The sequence below is a fragment of the Loxodonta africana genome, chromosome 4, assembly GCF_030014295.1.
Source record: "Loxodonta africana isolate mLoxAfr1 chromosome 4, mLoxAfr1.hap2, whole genome shotgun sequence".
NCBI classification, from domain to species: Eukaryota; Metazoa; Chordata; class Mammalia; order Proboscidea; family Elephantidae; genus Loxodonta; species Loxodonta africana.
Genome location: NC_087345.1, coordinates 110,625,053 through 110,641,653, shown reverse-complemented (window position 1 = coordinate 110,641,653; position 16,601 = coordinate 110,625,053). Strand labels below are relative to the sequence as shown.

Here is a 16,601-nt window from a genome sequence, read left to right as displayed (position 1 = left end):
ACTTGTATTCGAAGGTGAATGTGATACTTCCTTGTCCCAGTGTCCAAGTGTTTACCAAACTAGTGTTTAGAAACAGATTTTTTCAAGTGAATGCCTTCTAAGGATTTGGCGCAACCTTAAGATTTAGGGTTTCAAATGGAGTTTTGCAAAATGTGGTTATATGTGTTTTTAAAGCATTCCAAACTACTTTCTCCGTACAGGTATAATAGGGCTTAAACTTCTAAACATTCCTTCGGCATAAAAACCAGATCCAACAAATGCATAAGTGAAGCTAAGCACAAATTCTCTTCTTTGTTCACTGATGTGGCTTCGAAAATCTTACCAAAATATAGTAAGACAGGTCCTCTTTTGAAGGCTATGGGACTCAAGAGAAAATATGAATTAGTCTGATCTTAGCATATTCCTCCCAGAAACACTACCCTAGTCACACCCAGCCAGATGACTCTCTCCTAACTTTCTCTCCTTTTCTGAAATGTCCATAGAATTTTGGATCATGTCATAAACCCAGCAGTCTCTTAAACTGGGAAGGTTAGTTGTTTCAAGTATGAGCCTGTAAAATCTACCCACTGGCGTTAGAGAGCATTTTACTTCCTGTGCATCCCACAAACATCTAGCAGGATGTTGCACATAAAGAGGATACTTCCTAAATATGTGCTTGCTGGGTCCATAGTTTTTTGTTTGGTTTTTTAACTGATGTGTTCAGAGCTGCCACTAGGTAAAGAATAAAATTCTGTGGAAGGAAAGATGCTTCTGTTTTCATCCCAACACAGAGGTAGGAACAACTAGGATGATATCAAAGGAAAGGGGCTCCTATATGGTATTACACCCACCTCGGCCCCAAAAGCTGTGATCTCACAGGAATCAGCTGGGATATCCCAAACTTTGAAGGCTTTTTGAGTTGTCACATAGCTCCCAAACCTGAGTCTCTGTTCTCTGGAAGAAGCTTGACAGCAGAATTCTCAAGGAGCTCTTTTATGCTTATTATTGCTGTTACCAGTAAGAACAAGATTCTTCAAATTAAACTTCATATGTGGTTAAAATTACTCCTTGCCTTCAAGTTCCTGACCTGTCTCTCCACTTCACCCCCGTCCTTTTTTTTTTCAAGCTCAGGTTGACTCACTGGACTAAGTTTCTTTAATCCTTTCTCCTGGCTTCTCTCTGCTTTTTTCCTGCCCTCTCCTGTCTCCACCTCAAATTGAATGTACTTACTAAAATGATGCCTAGGTAGTTCAGCCATTGTATTGACTTTGCATGAAAGATTAAACAAAATACATTCTACGCGGTACTTAACTAAAGGCTAATATGAAAGTGTTGGAATATGTACCAAAATAAACATATTAAGCTTGAGACCATTTTAAAATGCAGTTAAAAAAAAAATTACATCATGTTCCTTCCACTAGAAATCTTAAAGGATATAATTCACCCACTGAGTCATGATGTAATTAGATTACATTTTATTAGACATTCTTTACAAATTTAATATACTGCTATTTTTACATGCACAGAGGAAAATCAGTTTAATTATATTTAGGCATTCATTAAAATTAACCACAAAATAGGGACACTTTATTGTGTCATTTATCAACATACTTGATATGTATATCTAAAGTGCATTATGTTACAAAAAATATAGAAATTCAGCAGCACCAAGATACATTTACAAAATAAATACATCAGTCGACAAAATAAATTATGGTAAATGTGATAATAATCATTGGATTAGCCTTGGCAAAAAAAAGTTATTCACAATGACCAATGTGCAGTTTCATAGAGCAATGGGGGAGAGTTTTATTCCAATGCATTTACAGTATTTACAGACAATAAATATTTCTAATACTTTCCATATGTTCACTATTACAGAATCCTGCAATATGTTCTCTGAAGGCCTCTGCTGAAAATTTCAATGCCTCCTGCAAAGAGAAGGAAGGGGAAGAAGAGGAGAAAGCTGGTTAATTCTCCTTACAAGTGAAGGGACATAAAGGGTATAAATTAAGGAACACAGAATCACAATGTCAAAGAGATTCAGGAGATTTCTTATAAATATCTCCTACAAAAGGTACCTGTGGGATCTACCTATCTCGCCAGAACCTCTGTTACAAACAGGGTTGTAGACCAGACTAAGTGATTAACGTGGTACAAAAGCAAAGGGGCCTGCTTTCTAATTATCGTCCGTCAAAAAAGGAGACCCTGTGAAAGTTTTCAAAGAGCTGCCAGCTGGCAAGTTTGGTAAGAGAGGGACAAATCTGAGATATGGTGGGAAATTTGTAGAAATCTGAGATTTGGGTGGGAAATCCATCATCAGATACACCTTTATTCCCCAGTGACACATGACAGGCATGATACAAAGATTGCTTATTCTCTTCAGGCTCTCATTAGGCCAATCCCCTGCTAAGATAATAGGGTGTGGTGCGTGTAGTGAAAGTATGTGACTTTGGGTAAATGTTGGAAGGGTGTGTAGTTAAAAAGAGCATGTTTGGGATGATAACTGTCATGTACTTAAAAAAAGACAAAAGAAAAAAAAGTTGCCTTCATGGCTGACTCATGGCAACCCCGTATCTGTTTGTTTTATTACTCAGAATAAGGTACCCCGTTGGGGTTGACACCTTTCTAACCTTTCTGCGTTCTGTGATGACAATATCTTAAGATGGGTCAGCAGGCTTTCCTCTGCTTTTCTTTCCTGTTTTATCTTCTCTCTGTGTTGTCTGTTTCAGTGGATCTGTATTGGTTTCTAGGGAAACAGCTACAAAATGGAATTTCATTGGCTATGCCACTGCATTAACAGCCAGGGTTGTGGACAGTTTTACATGGCAGACACGTATGGGTGTGAGACCTAAAAAAGAGCAAATTCTTGACATTTAGGAGTTTTATGTGCAGCCTGAACAAAGAAAAGCAAGTTGAGCATCTAGGGTGTTTTAAAGTTTTAAGAAATTGACTGCTGTACCAATGGTTCTAGTTGGAATGGTGAAATAGCTGTTAATTGCAGAGAAAAGGAAAGTTTAAGATTAAAATTTCAAGTGGTGGGGGAATGTAGATGGATGTTATGAACAAAACCAAAAAGGCCACAAAAATCAATAATTTTCATACTGTACTTATTTGAAATTGTTTTTTGATACTAAATGGTATTTAATGAATTGAGTTTAACAATAACACAAGCAAGGAGAAAATGAACAGTATTTTGTACAATTATAACCTCAGAAGGAAAGAAAAAAAGAGTAAGTTAAAGGACCAAGGATTCTTTCAATTATCTTTCATCTTGCCCAGCCTGTTTGCTTGCTATCTTTTATCCTGATTTTTTCTTCACCAAAGGCACATACTGGAATAGCAAAGTTAAAATATAACATGATCTAAAAGTATGTATGTATGTTTTTGTGTGTGCACGTATGTGCATGATCACACTTCAGAGTTCTAGCTGAAAAGTTTTAACAATTAATTGTCTATTTCTAAATCAATATTTACCAAGGCAAAACTATGTAATTTCAATTAAATGAGTCCCATTGTATCTGGACATCTCATTTGCAACATCAAAAATTTCACAATGTAATTTCTAAAATTTAAAGCTATGTATTTTTCACTGAACTGTACATGTGAGAGGAGACAGATAATTTTAACTCAGTAGTTACTTTAAAAAAATACTACATATATTATAATAAAGTTCATGCTTGCCATCTCATCAGATCTCTCAGATAATCAAGTAATAATGTCAATGTGCTAAAAAGAAGACATTAATAAAAGACTGCTCTTTGATAAAACTTTAAAATCGGTATTCTGAAAAGATTTTATTTGAATCACAAAATTTTCAGAGCCCATATGTTCTCATCAATACACTACTAAATTCCCCCACTCTTCCCTGTACCTCTCTGTGGGGTTGTATTGGGAGAGTGCCAACATCTGGCTGCCAAACAATCAGTGCTTTCCATGAGCATCCCTTATAACCAAGGAACAGAAAGCAGAAACATTCTATTTTTTTATTTTTCAGTCCTAGGTCTGGATTTGATTAGGCCACTGCTTAATTTTCACTAGACCTACTTTAACTTAGGAGCAGCTTTGGGCATAAGAATGGACAAGTGCTTATTTTCATTAATTCTCTAGATACTTAAGAGCATTGCAAATTTTAAATGAATAAAATCCTTAGGGAAGCATTTATACTTCTATTAATATAAGAGTTACTTCCATAATTAACTATATATATAGTATATATGTATATATATGTATAGTAAGACAATTAATAAAATCAGATTCTAGCAAAAAGTAGAGTCCTTGCATTAGGTATAAATATATGCTATTAGGATCATATCTTAAAATGCACTGAAGATATACAGTGAGCCAGAACTTATAGGGCTTGCTACCCCTTACAGAGCTATTAAATATCTGTAGTGAATAGGTCTTTCACTGTGCTAAAGTTTTCTCTAATGCCACTTGCCCCTTGACTACTGAAGCTGTACTTCAATTGTATCTAATTGCCATTTTATATGCTATTTAATGAGTTTTGTCAACTTAACTCAAAGAGAGAAGTGATGGCAAATAAGTTCCAACTCTCCTTTGAAATATCACTCTGTAATCCTATGTCTACCAGAGTCAGTGGAAAAGACTGGAGAAGTCACAGGGGGCTCTTTAAATAATGGGATCATTGGCTGCGTATGATGCGTTCTTGTGTTGTTTTCCTCTTTCAAACCCCATAGAAGTGCTGTACTGAAAAGTAAAAAACAGAAAAAAGATCCTATCAGTAGAAATGCATGTAAAAAGAAGTGCCAATAAAGCACTGTTCTGAGCATCAGGAAACAGGGAAATAAATTCCAGTTCCGAGGACTGATTATGTCCTTGCTCAGGTACTTAACAGTGGAATGCCTTGGTTTCCTATCTTATAAAATGAGAGTAACACTTGTCCCCTTTTTGCCTCACAGAAACACACACACGCATACACACAGCAGGTACCATCAGAACTAGATCTAAAAGCACTAAAATAATAAGTTGCAGTTTATTGGATGTTTAGTATATAATAGGTTTAACCCAAGTAATCATCTTTAATCTTCACTCAATCTGATGAAGTTGGTACAATTATTAATCTGCATTTTGCAGAAGAGAAAAGTGAATCTTAGAAAGAGCAAGTCAAGGGTTGTGACTGGAATAAGTTTATACCCAAGACTTGAACCTAAGCTTTTCAGCTTCTTAGCCTATGAACGTAATCACGACTTGATCTTTGAACTGAGGCTAAACAAGCCATATAAACTTGAGGTTTTATTATTCCTACTGCATTATCCCAGAAAAATTATTTCAACTTGCTAGTGAGCAAATGGAAACCCTGGTGGCGTAGTGGTTAAGAGCTACAGCTGCCAACCAAAAAGGTCGGCAGTTTGAATCCACCAGATGCTCCTTTGAAACCCTATGGGGCAGTCCTACTCAGTCGTATAGGGTCGCTACGAGTCGGAATCGACTTGATGGCAATGGGTTTGGTTTGGTTTTAGTGAGCAAATAAATGCATGAGAAAAACTTATATACTTCTCAAATCAACACTTAACATTTTTTAGAAACCATGATTTTTTTTTAATACACTGGTAGGATCCAGAGTTAAATCTATAAGTATGAATGGCTGAGAAATTTTTATCGTAAGATATTGTTCTATAGTGTTTCTAGGTATTATCAAAGCAGAAGTCTTTCATATTCTCTCTTCAAGTGAAAAAAGTAAGAAATGAAAAACTATCACAAGTGGGAAGATGTAAGAATAGGGAAATCAATATACTTCTTTAGCAAACAATGAAGATGATCACTAGCTTCTGAGGCTTAAATAAGAAATTAAATTATTTAGCAGAGTGGAAATGAATTGGTGCTGGGGTGTGGGATGGTGGAGAAAGAGAAAGAAGTTGTAAAATGTGAGTGTGGGGGGTGGAGGAGTGTTACTACTTCTACGCAGACAATATTCTGGGTCACCTTGGTTTTATAAACTTTTAAATTGTGGAGCAATTGGTACAGATGCTAAAGGGGAGAAAATTCTAGGTTTGTCCAAGTCAAAGCAGAAGGAAGATTACAAAACCCAGCCGAGAGCCCCAAGGAGAGGCTATGGGCCAGAAAAGTATTACCATAAATTGCTCTCCAGCGAAGTTGCGGAGATGTCAGACAGGTGGTCCCCTTCCAGCCGACTCCCAGGTACTCCAGAGTCTAACCAGGCAGATCGAGTTCGCCGTTTTTTCTTTTCCTGTTCCTTGCGTTTCCCAGGCTTGCCTTTCTTTTTTTTCCCAGGTGTCTTCAGTGGCTGCTCTTTATATGTCTCCACCTTGTTGGTTTCCTGAGTTAGGTATCTGCCCTCATCATCAGACCCAAATCGGACAGGGTGGTTCTTTGTGTTGGGAGGAGGCTTGGAGTTAGGGGAAGCCTCTGAGGTAGCCCTGATTTCAGCTGTGTGGATTTCTGCAATCAGATGGTGAAGAAAGAATCGTCGCCGTAAATCTTGAATGGACTTTCCCTTGTCATGGAGGAGCTGATGTTCTGACACAGCTCTTTTGCTTTAAGGAAAAATATCAGGAGAGAAAGAAAATAAATTTTAGTTGTTGGCAGAGACAATAAAGACATGAGTAAACTCCTTTAGTTTGTCCAAATACAGGGTAAGAGTTGCAACAGTAGCAAGCTCGCCTTAGCGGGGAGGGTTAGAGAGTGGAAAGGCAAGAGCGGGCAGTTAGGAAACTCTGGCTGCCGGTTCTTTCCCTCACTAGGTGTGTGACTTTGGCAAGAACATGAATGTTCCTGGGCCTTATGTGCCTCATCTGCACCAAAGGTTGGAGTTGCATCAGTGCTTTCTATGCTCCCTTCCAGATCTGAAGTGTTATGATTCCATTATGCTATCAGGAACGGACAGAAACCACTGAGCTTTTCTTCACAGAGCCTTTCAGAGTTCTGTTGAGGAAATAAATTCAGAAGTCCAAGCTCAGCAAATAAAAAGAAGGCTGATTTTACCTGAGCACTCTCCCCCACCCCCATACACACACACAGTTCCCACATTAAGAAAATAACAATAAAGAATCTCGAAGAGCAGCAGCAAGCTGTAAGAGTAAGGCAAACAAAGGCTGAAGGATGAAGTGACCAGGGAAGCCTGTCTAGAAAACCACCTGACTAACAGGCTGAATTTTAACATGGTGTCAGACTACCAGCTACCAAGAACCTATATTTGAAGGTTAGCTGTCAGAGAGAGAGAGAGAGAGAGAACTCACATTCTTCTGTAAAGTAGTAGGTGGTCTCCTTAAAATGAGTTTCTTTGTGTGTTTAAATTAAATGAGATCATTCTATTCAATGATTCAAGTTTTTTTTTTTTTTAATTTAGAGTTTCAGAGGGTATTTAGTAATTCTTTGAGAAATTAACTTTTCTGCTTCCTCTTTTTGTCTTAATATGCTTCTAGGAACAAATATGAAGTGATTTTTCTTTTTAAACATCACTCTGTTGAAAATACAGTGAAAAAGAATACGCTAATTCTCTGTCAATTCTTTTGGGTAACGCCTTGACTCTTGCTGAAATGTCCATCCAGGTATTCTTTTATTATTCTGCATACACATTATTAAGCATATTTAAGGCTCACACACATTAATCAGTCATACCATGCCTTAACCCTGCCTCACCCAACTCCAACTGCTACCATTCAAATGACCCTTCAAACTGGCTCACTTTCAAAGGTACCTGAGGGCATTTCACAGGGCTGTATCCCAAGTATTCTTACTCCTCTGACACATGGTGTCTGAGTCACTCATTGCCTTCTCTAGTGTAACGCCTTAACTCTCTGACAAATGCAAAAATAACCAACATTATTATCCCCATTTTAATAGACAGACATAGTGAGGTTCAGAGTGATTAAATGACTGGCCCTTGGTCATACAATAAGAAAGTAGCAGAACCAGGGCCCCCAAAATGAATTCTTCCGATTCTAAAACCAATACTGGCTTTTCAACCTCCTTTACCCTTTCTACTGCTGAAACTGAAGCATCTTATGTTGAGGGGACAAGAAGGGAAATGCGAAGGGTAATAAGGCAGTGGTGGGAACCACAACAGGTAAATGAACAGCAATTGATCAGTTTCTTTGATGACCAACCTTACTGACTCAAGCAGTGCATTTTCCTCACCAAAATAGGGAACTAGGGTTCCTAGAGTTTGGGTTCTCTTTGAGGGGTGAGAGATTGTCTAGTTATACTATGAGCTAAAGAAGAGAACAAGAGATGAAAATATGGTCATCGTTGCCCTGGATCTCATAGCCAGAATCCCAGCTTCCTTCTAATATTTTAGCGTGGGGCATGACTTTAAGCCATGTAGCGTGTTTAAAAAAGACATTACTTAACGGAAAGGAATTTAACAGGAGCTTGGTTTAAATGAGCCATGAAGGAGGCTCTCTTCCTTTCTGAAGGTGCCACATGTGACTAGATTAAAATTCACTTGCTTTGTGGTAACATTTTGTATTCTGGAAACTTTTAATAATCTAAAAATTTGATGCTTTGGTATAATGTATTTATGTCTCTAATAACACTTTGTAAGAATAGGACAAAAAGAATAGGACTGACATAATTGCATATTTCACAAGTACTGCCGTTTAAAAGTAACTTTTAGCAAAATATCCCATTAAAAAGAAGTTATTAACCAGGGATTATTTATAGTATTGGGCGCTTTTATTTCTTTCTCGATTCCTGGTACATGCCCAACCTATCTACACTGCTCCAAATTTATAATACAGTCCAGTCTAGCTTAACTCTCAGCCAAACTTTTAATGGTTTGTCTGTTCTAATCAAGCCACCATTGCTCATGCCCACTCTGACTGGCATGCATCGCTTTGTCGTCCCGGCCAGCCTGTCAACTGTGAGTCACAGAGTCCTCCTAACTTAAGCACTGTACTTTCCCAGGATGGTTCTCATGGGAAAAGGAGTGATCATTCTATCCTTCTATTTTTTAAAAAGCCTACAATATGGCACAGCTTTGTCCAGTTTTAAATAGTACACTTCTTGTGAGGCGCAAAGCTTTCCTTCCACCTTCTAGGGGTAATTGTTAGTATATTACAAAACACAAATGTTCTTAAACGCTAAACTTAAAATGCTGATAGTATTTCAAAGACTCCTGCATTTAAAACATTGTGAAGAATGAACGGCTGAGTGGGAAACTGAATTAGAGGAGCAGGAATATAATGGTATTTACTATCATGAACAAGGCATAAGGTCCATAGGGCTTTCTATGTATTTCTAAAATAAGACATAATCTGACACAAGTATAAATGGCTGGCAGGCACGAACTAGATATACGTAGGTGGTGAATAATAAATTCAAATAAAGGAAGTTTTTAAGTTAGATAACTCTGGAACACTAAGTTGTAAATATGGCCTCAGTAACAGTCTGTTACTCTGTATGTCTGTAAACACTACATTGCATCATAGTTCACATGGCATTTATTACATACCTAAGCTCTAAAACCTGTTGCTGTCAAGTCGATTCTGACTCATAGCAACCCTATAAAAGCTCTAAAACAGAACAACAAGTATATTATGCTTTATGGACTCCTTTGAATTTTGTAAAAAAAAAAAAAAAGCAAAACCTGGAGAAAATGCTTATCAAAGATAACTCTAAATGCAGTCAAAACATAGCTTTAAAGAAAAATGACTCTCTAGGGAGTTTCCAGGGGAAGTTAAATTTCTAAGGAACTGTCAAGGAACACAGGGAATAAACAGAGGAATGCCAATCCCTCTTCCAGCGCAGGAGGAAGCAGCACTCTTGTGCTGATGCTAACCTCCTAGGCCAGAACTCTGTGTTTGAGAAAAAAAAGTTCTGTGGTACATGGAAGAGACAGGGTTAGGGTGTTAGAGTTAAGATGACTCACCATAAGTCCCTTCCAACCCAAATGACTCATGTGAAAGTTATGCGTTTCATTAAGTGGAAGAGACCCAGTCTGGCTCCCAAGCACATCGGCCAATGATGTTTTAGGTTTCTGAATATGCTGGGGTTCCCTCTCTAGCTTAAACACAGACATCCACCTGTCCAAAACCATGTCCATCTGCTTCACTTTCCAACTTACTCATGCTCAAACCCTATTAATTAAAGTCTTTTGGACTAACAAGTTCAAAAGATTCACGGCTGCTAATTGCCTCCTTTTGCTTGGTTTAGGCACTGTAATTGTTGTAGTAGTTCACTCTCCCTTAGTGAAAAAAAAATCTGTACTCCCAAAGCAGCTGCCCTATTACTTGGTGTGAAGAATAATTGGGGAGTAAAATAGTTTGATTGCATGTTAAAATTTCTCTCAAGAAACTAGCTTGATTTAGTGTAATAGTAGACTAATGTTTTGTCTACACACAAAATTTACTGTTACTTGGCAGCAATGCAAAAATAATCACTTGTTTTTTTAAACTCCATTTGGCAGTAATCGTTTGATGAAACATCTTCATCTACTGATGATTTCAGCCTCTATGAAAAACCATGGCTGTAATGTGATGATCTATTAGCCATTAGCTGTAAGAATGTTTTGTGGTAGCTTTATAACTGTCTGCTGAGTGTGAGTGTTTAATGACAATATTATATTTCACCCACAAACAAAATTCTAACAGAGTCTCTGGCTGCTGAATGGTTTCTGATGTGGATTTTGCAAGGTGCACCAAAGAAAGAGTTAAAAAGAGCCCTTAGGACAACTTAGCTCTATTTTTATGCAACAACTGTGGATTTAATCATAGTTCATTTTGTTTCTCAAAAGAAAAACAGGTATTTCAGAAACTTTAAAGAAAAACTTTAAAGAAAAAATTGGCTCTGCTCCAAGATAGCATTTCTTAGCCAAATAAATACAACATTTAACTGTGTCTTTAAATATGCAGTCTTTACCTATATTTATACATGGATTTTAAAGAATTGGATTTAACACAAGTCTCAAAATGAGCAAAAAATCTGAAGAAAATGTTCAGAAATACATTCTCAAAACGTTGATTTGAAGAATACAATGCAGCTTTCTCTTTGGTACAATGTTCTACACAATTTGCCTTAGGAGATTCATAATAGATTTTCATTTTGGTGCCAAGGCTCAGACATGTCTAAAATAATTTCATTTAAGGATTTTCTGCTCTAATAATAATAGACCAAGGGCATATATAAAACAGTTGCCTTTTTGTACACCCTCGAGAATTTACAAGGAAGCGCTATGGACTTGATTGTAAATATTAGATATTACTATTTTTATTGCTAGTGTAAAACTTCTCCTTAATTCCTTACCCGGAGTCAAACTCTTCTCAGTTCTTGAACTTTATAGTTTTCCCATCCTGAACACCAAGTCTGCAGTTTAAAGATCACCCAAAGATGGTATTGCACACATTAATGAACTGCTAGGTCCAACAGATTTTTAATATAATGTTACTTATTGCTCTACACCACTTTTCCAACTTTTCAGTCATACAATATCTCTCTGGTGTGGGTGGATATATGGTTATTTCAAAGTCAAAATTATCCTTAAAAGAATCGCTGAGAATACCAAAATGCAAGTTTTCAGTCTGCAATGCAAACATTGAACTTTGGGTTAAAGAACAGCTAGCAATAATTCCAAGGAAAAGAAGTTTCCACTCCTAAAATTCATTTTGAAATCAAGCACTCTAGCGTTCCTGAACTGTATCAATACCAACACTGGAGTTGTGGTATTGCAAAGTTGTTACTACTTTATTATATAATATGCCTTCATTATGTAATATGGTCCCAGTTTATATGCTTAAAATTACATCATTCATAACAAAATTAGATGTGAGGTTTTTGCTTTTCACAAACTGCCACCCACATCCAGTATGTATACACAAGTGCACAGAGACATATGTCCCTAGATCCTTCAGCTTCCTCTGAGTGATCCAAATCTCTTGTAATCTGCAGAGTTTCAAAACCTTCCCAGGTCCTGAAAAAGTAACTTTTCTCTTTCACTAGGGGCAGAGGATCTTTGTCTAGAGGAGGTTCTGTAAAATACTCCCTCTTACGGAAACCCACATAAAACTTATCTCCAGCCTGTCTCTCCCAGAGGTTCAACCAGTTCTCCCGCCCGCTTTGGGCATCCAGGTTCAGCCCCCGGCAGGTAGCCGGATTGTCTTGATCTCTAACCCGGGCGAGGTGCATCAGTGACCGCTGCGAGCCCTCGGCAGCGCCTCAGCCTGGCGGCCTCTCCCACTGGCCTCCCCAGCCCTCACCGGGCGCCCTGGGGTGCACGGGGCACTTACAGCCGGCGGCCGAGCCCCTCCAACGAGCGCCCAGAGGAGGGCACAGAGTAACTCAGCAGGAACACTGCGACGCTCCACTGCTGAACCAGCCTCCGCAGCATCATATCCTCTCGCTCTTGCGACCTGCAACTGAATGGAAAGGGGTCCAAAGTGTCAGTCCAAACTCTCCATCTCCCCGCACTGCCTCCCTCCCTCCCTCCCTTTAGCCGGTTCTCAAATAGCCTCTACAACATCAAGGGCATCTCCCAAATTGCAAAGAAAGAAAGAAAAAACTTTCTCTGGATACTGTCTCAGCACTTACTTATTTAGGAATCAGCTACTCCAACTCTGCTTTTTCCAAACCACACAGGCAAAAGGGGACCAAAAAGAAAGAGAGAGAGGGGGAAAAAAAAAAGTCAGAGGCGCTTCCTCTGAAATAATAGCGAAAATGAAATGGCTTTATATATGCATCAATGATGAGTAGTGTGTTTACACGTCTCCCATAGCAATGTCTAATTAATTTGGCCAGCAGCTCTCCGGGGTTCGTGGAGCAGGATTAGCCCCCCCCCCGAAAGAAGAAAAAGTCCCTCCTCCCTCCCCCCGAGTCAGCTTCTTCGAGAATCTGGCCTTCTGTCTCCAGAGTCCCCTGTAGCGAAACCCACATGTATATATACATAGCTGTCTGTCTACCTCCTCGGGTGGGCTGGTTGCTTCCGGAAAGTTGATTCCACACACCCTGAGAACAAGTTTCAAGTGTGTGTGTCGTCGATCGGGAGGGCCAGGTGGCAGCAAGCGCGGGTTTATAGCGGCGCGGAGGGGCGGCGGCTGCCAGAGCGGCAGGGCAGCGGGGGTCCGGCTTCACTGGCTGGGAGGCGTGCTGGCCGGGCGGCACAGGTTGGAGGCGAGTGGAAAGCACAGCAGAGGAATGTTCACACGCTCAGATGCAAACCTGCCGAAGAAGTGAGCGAGTCGCAAAGAGGTGGCGCCCTAGGAACGCGCGTGGGGCGAGCGAGGGCGCCGGCGGGCGGGCGGGCGCGCGGGGGGCGGGGGCGGCGACCGGCGTGAGCGGGCCCCGCGCGGCCGGAGCGAGCGGAGGGGCGCCCTGAGTCGGGAAGGCGCAGCAAGCGGCAGAGGTCCCCACCCCGCCGTCTTGGGTTCTGCCCGTAGCCCCACTGATGCCCCACCCCGGAGCTCGGGCACGCCGCGCCGTCCCCCCGGCCGGGGGCGTGGGCGGACCGGCTCCCTCCCGCCCAGCCGGCGGGCCGCGGCCCACACAGCGAATCCGGGGAGTCGGGGTCCCCGCAGCCGTGCGGACGGCCCTGGGCAGCTGGTGCCCGCCTTCGCGCCGCAGCAACTGTGCCAGGCAGGCGCTTGGGCGCCGAGGCCGCCGGGGGCGGACGGGCGAGGAGGAGACCAAGGAGCTGGGGCCGGGGAGCGCGGGCTCCCGGGAGCCTCGGCGGAGAGGTCGCGAGCCGTTGGCCTGTGGCTTTAAGGAGCCCTAAGCCCGCCTAGGAGCTCGGGGCGCGTGATGGGAACCCTCCTCCCTGAGTTTTTCCTGGGATGAACTGCATGAAGAGCATCGGCTAGGGAAGGGAGATCTTTCGCTCAGAAGAGCAAAAACAGTTTCAGACTTCAGGTCGAGATAGAATTTCTTGCTTCATCAGAACAGCTGGGGACATCTGGAGCCCGTCCAAGAAAACCCGCGCAGATGACGGAGACTCCTTTTTGAAATGCGGAGGGGGACCAACGCTCCTGGGGCGCGCATACGACCTTTTTCGCCAGAGACAGGAGTAAAACTCACCCTTTCTCCGGATACCCTACTCTGTTGTCACCTCCCCTTAGTCCCCTGTTACTTATTCTAGGACGACTTTGCGCCAAAAGGTCTCTTCAGCCCGCAGATGCGGAGGAACAATCGCTGTATGCTGCTTTGCCTCGGAGAGGCGAAGAGAAAGCAGGGGGTTCTTCCCAAAAGTTATTGGGCGGGGAGGAAAGACTGCTCTGAATTACGGGGCAGTTTTTTTTTTTTTTTTTTATCATCTAGGAACGGATTGAAGCGGATGTGGATACCCGCCCAACGGGCTCCTCTATCTTTCTGAAAAGGACGCGGGTAGTTGGGAGCCATTCAAGGAATGTTTGTCTTCTAGACAGGCAGTCCTGCTGGTAGGTTTCTATACTTTCTGGAAGGCTAGTGTGATTCAGAGATTTGGGATGATTAAGGGAACCTGACCTTTATCAAGTCTGGCTTTCCGGCTGATGCTCCACAGATTTTACCATGGGTGGGTGAAATAGCGCCCTCTCACCGATCCTCGCTCATCTCGGCTCTCTTTCCCCCCATTCATGCAACTAGCAGTTAACATTTGCTGCTTAGTTTTGTGGGTGAGGGCACCCCTTCTCAGAATCTCCTATATCCCTCACTTGAAAACTTTAAACTCCATACTTTAGAAAGCTTGGCTTCTCCCCTCTTAAAAAAAAAAAAAAAAAGTCTGGGAATTTCCACAACTTCCCTTGAACGTTTAAGAATGTCTAAATGTTAGACATGTTTGCATGGCATGAAAGGACAAAGAATCAGCACTCAAAAGTGTCAACCTTTGAATCTCTAATACATTCTGATTTAAAATAAATTCTTTCCAAAAAATACTCAGGTGCCTTAATGCAATCCTTAGATCTGAAGGAGGGAAATCTGTGAAAAGTAAATCACAAATAAGCCATTTAATACTTACAATTTGTTCAACATTAAAATGATGATATTTGCTTCCACAATAAAAATTCAAAGCTGCTGAGCCACGTTTCAAGCTACTAAGGCTTTTAAAACTCAACCCTCCCCCAATAAAAGGTTAAAACAAAAATCAAATAGAAAATATTAAATCATTTATGCTATAAATTCACTATACTCTGAGAATATTAAAAATTAAAGACAGACATCAATAGGCTGCTTTGCTTTATGTTGCTTTTTCTACTAATTAAACAAAATTGACCCCCTTCTCCCTCCTACTTTTCTTCCCCCCTCCCTTCTCTGGCATTAATGGCAAAACTGCTATCAAATATTTTTAGAACTTTCTCTCCTCAACAAAAAGAGAAAAAATATATGTAGGCACAGGAAAAATAGTCTTTAAATACTTGGAGTACTGAAGTTTCCTCTTAATTTATTACTTCACCTTTTTCTTGATTTACAGTCTTCTCTGCTCTTTTGGCCAAAGGGAGATCTTCTCAGCAGTCTCTTCCAGAAATATATTTTTTGTTTGTTCTTCAGAAAAGTAAACTTAAGTCTTAAATGAGTGAAAAGCTTCCTGTAAAGAGCCTTTTCTACTACCACCAAAGGCAATTATTAGAAAGAAGGTATCTCTTCTAAGCTGCCCTGTTTATTACCTGCAGTAGAAATTCTCCTCAATATATACCCAGGACCCTTGCTGCCTTTCCTGAAAAGGATGTGTTCTGACATCATAATCTAGCTCCCAATATAACTGAGTAACTTCCATGATAATGCTGAGAACACATGACTGCAAATGAGACACACCAGGAGGCTCCTTTTTTTTTTTTTTGAAGCTTAGGAACAGAAGCAGCGCCAATAGAGACTGAATGTTTGCTTAGGCCTTGCTATCACGTAAATGCACCTTGGCAAACAAGAGGATTTGAAGGCCTGCCTTTAATCTGAAGTATTTCCATGTGAAGACAGCTTGGTATTGTGAGATCTACACCTACACGAATGCTTAGCCCATGAGCAAGTCCCAAATTTCCATCTTCCTATCCCCAGTGACAGTATTATATCCCAGTTTTTAAAAGAGGCTCCTAAACTTCTAAATGGGCTTTTACACTTAAATTCCTGTTTAAATAACCAGTTGATTTATATTTCCAGGGATGTCTCCTTTTGCAATTAAAAAAAAAGAAACTAGTGTTTATGTTTAGCTTTCTCATGTTTCTCCCTTCTTTCCTCTTCAGCCCAAAACAACAAGTAAACAAATACACAAACCAGAAGAGAGTACCTATAACTCTTTACACAGTGCACCTGGGCTCGAGAAGTTCCTTACCTTATTCCCAATATAAACATCCAGATTTAGCATTTGCCAATCTGTAGTTCCAAGCTGTATCTTTAAAATCCTATGAAACCAAACAGTGAAACTGGCCCCTTCTCTTCTCAGCCCGTTTTTGAGGTTTATATAGAGAAGTCTGAATAATCAGCTCAAGTAACCATTTGATTCCTTTAGAATGGGGCTCTAATCACCTGCCTGGACTGAGACTTAAGAGGGAGCTGTTGCCAGCTGACTTCAAACAAAAACAAAAAACAAACTAAACTCATTGCCCTCGAGTGGGTTCCGTCCCAAGGTTGTAATCTTTACCGATGCAGACTGCCACATCTTTTTCCCTCGGAACTAGTGAGTCCAAACTGCTGACCTGTCCGTTAGCAGCGGAGCGCTTAACCACTGTGCTACTGGGGCTCAG

The 16,601-nt window shown here is 40.7% G+C and overlaps 1 protein-coding gene across 3 annotated transcripts; it reads right to left on the bottom strand.

Moving 5' to 3' along the window:
- Positions 1-1,478: 1,478 nt before the first annotated feature.
- On the bottom strand, positions 1,479-13,146 carry PTHLH (parathyroid hormone like hormone). Of its 3 annotated transcripts, none has more exons than XM_010595616.3 (5): positions 12,855-13,146; positions 12,487-12,512; positions 12,186-12,314; positions 6,075-6,497; positions 1,479-1,910 (listed from the first exon to the last, which is right to left on the bottom strand). In XM_010595616.3, exons 3-5 carry the CDS (start codon positions 12,287-12,289, stop codon positions 1,901-1,903), a joined length of 537 nt encoding a protein of 178 aa, XP_010593918.1. In that variant the 5' UTR covers positions 12,290-12,314; positions 12,487-12,512; positions 12,855-13,146; the 3' UTR covers positions 1,479-1,900. The 3 variants fall into 3 exon arrangements, with proteins under 3 accessions (XP_010593918.1, XP_010593908.1, XP_023410823.1); XM_010595606.3 differs by lacking the exon at positions 1,479-1,910 and adding an exon at positions 2,312-4,689; XM_023555055.2 differs by lacking the exons at positions 1,479-1,910; positions 12,855-13,146 and adding an exon at positions 2,312-4,689 and having other exon boundaries at positions 12,487-12,806.
- Positions 13,147-16,601: the final 3,455 nt, after the last annotated feature.

What these genes read in the sequence shown, in the direction of transcription:
- PTHLH (XM_010595606.3), bottom strand. Translation starts at nt 12,289, where the DNA reads ATGATGCTGCGGAGGCTGGTTCAGCAGTGGAGCGTCGCAGTGTTCCTG. An exon ending in GAGGGGCTCGGCCGCCGGCT is followed by an intron (nt 6,498 to 12,185) that starts GTAAGTGCCCCG and finishes TTTTCCTTAAAG; the next exon opens with CAAAAGAGCTGTGTCAGAAC. An exon ending in TCGCTGGAGAGCAATTTATG is followed by an intron (nt 4,690 to 6,074) that starts GTAATACTTTTC and finishes TTTACTTTTCAG; the next exon opens with TACAGCACTTCTATGGGGTT.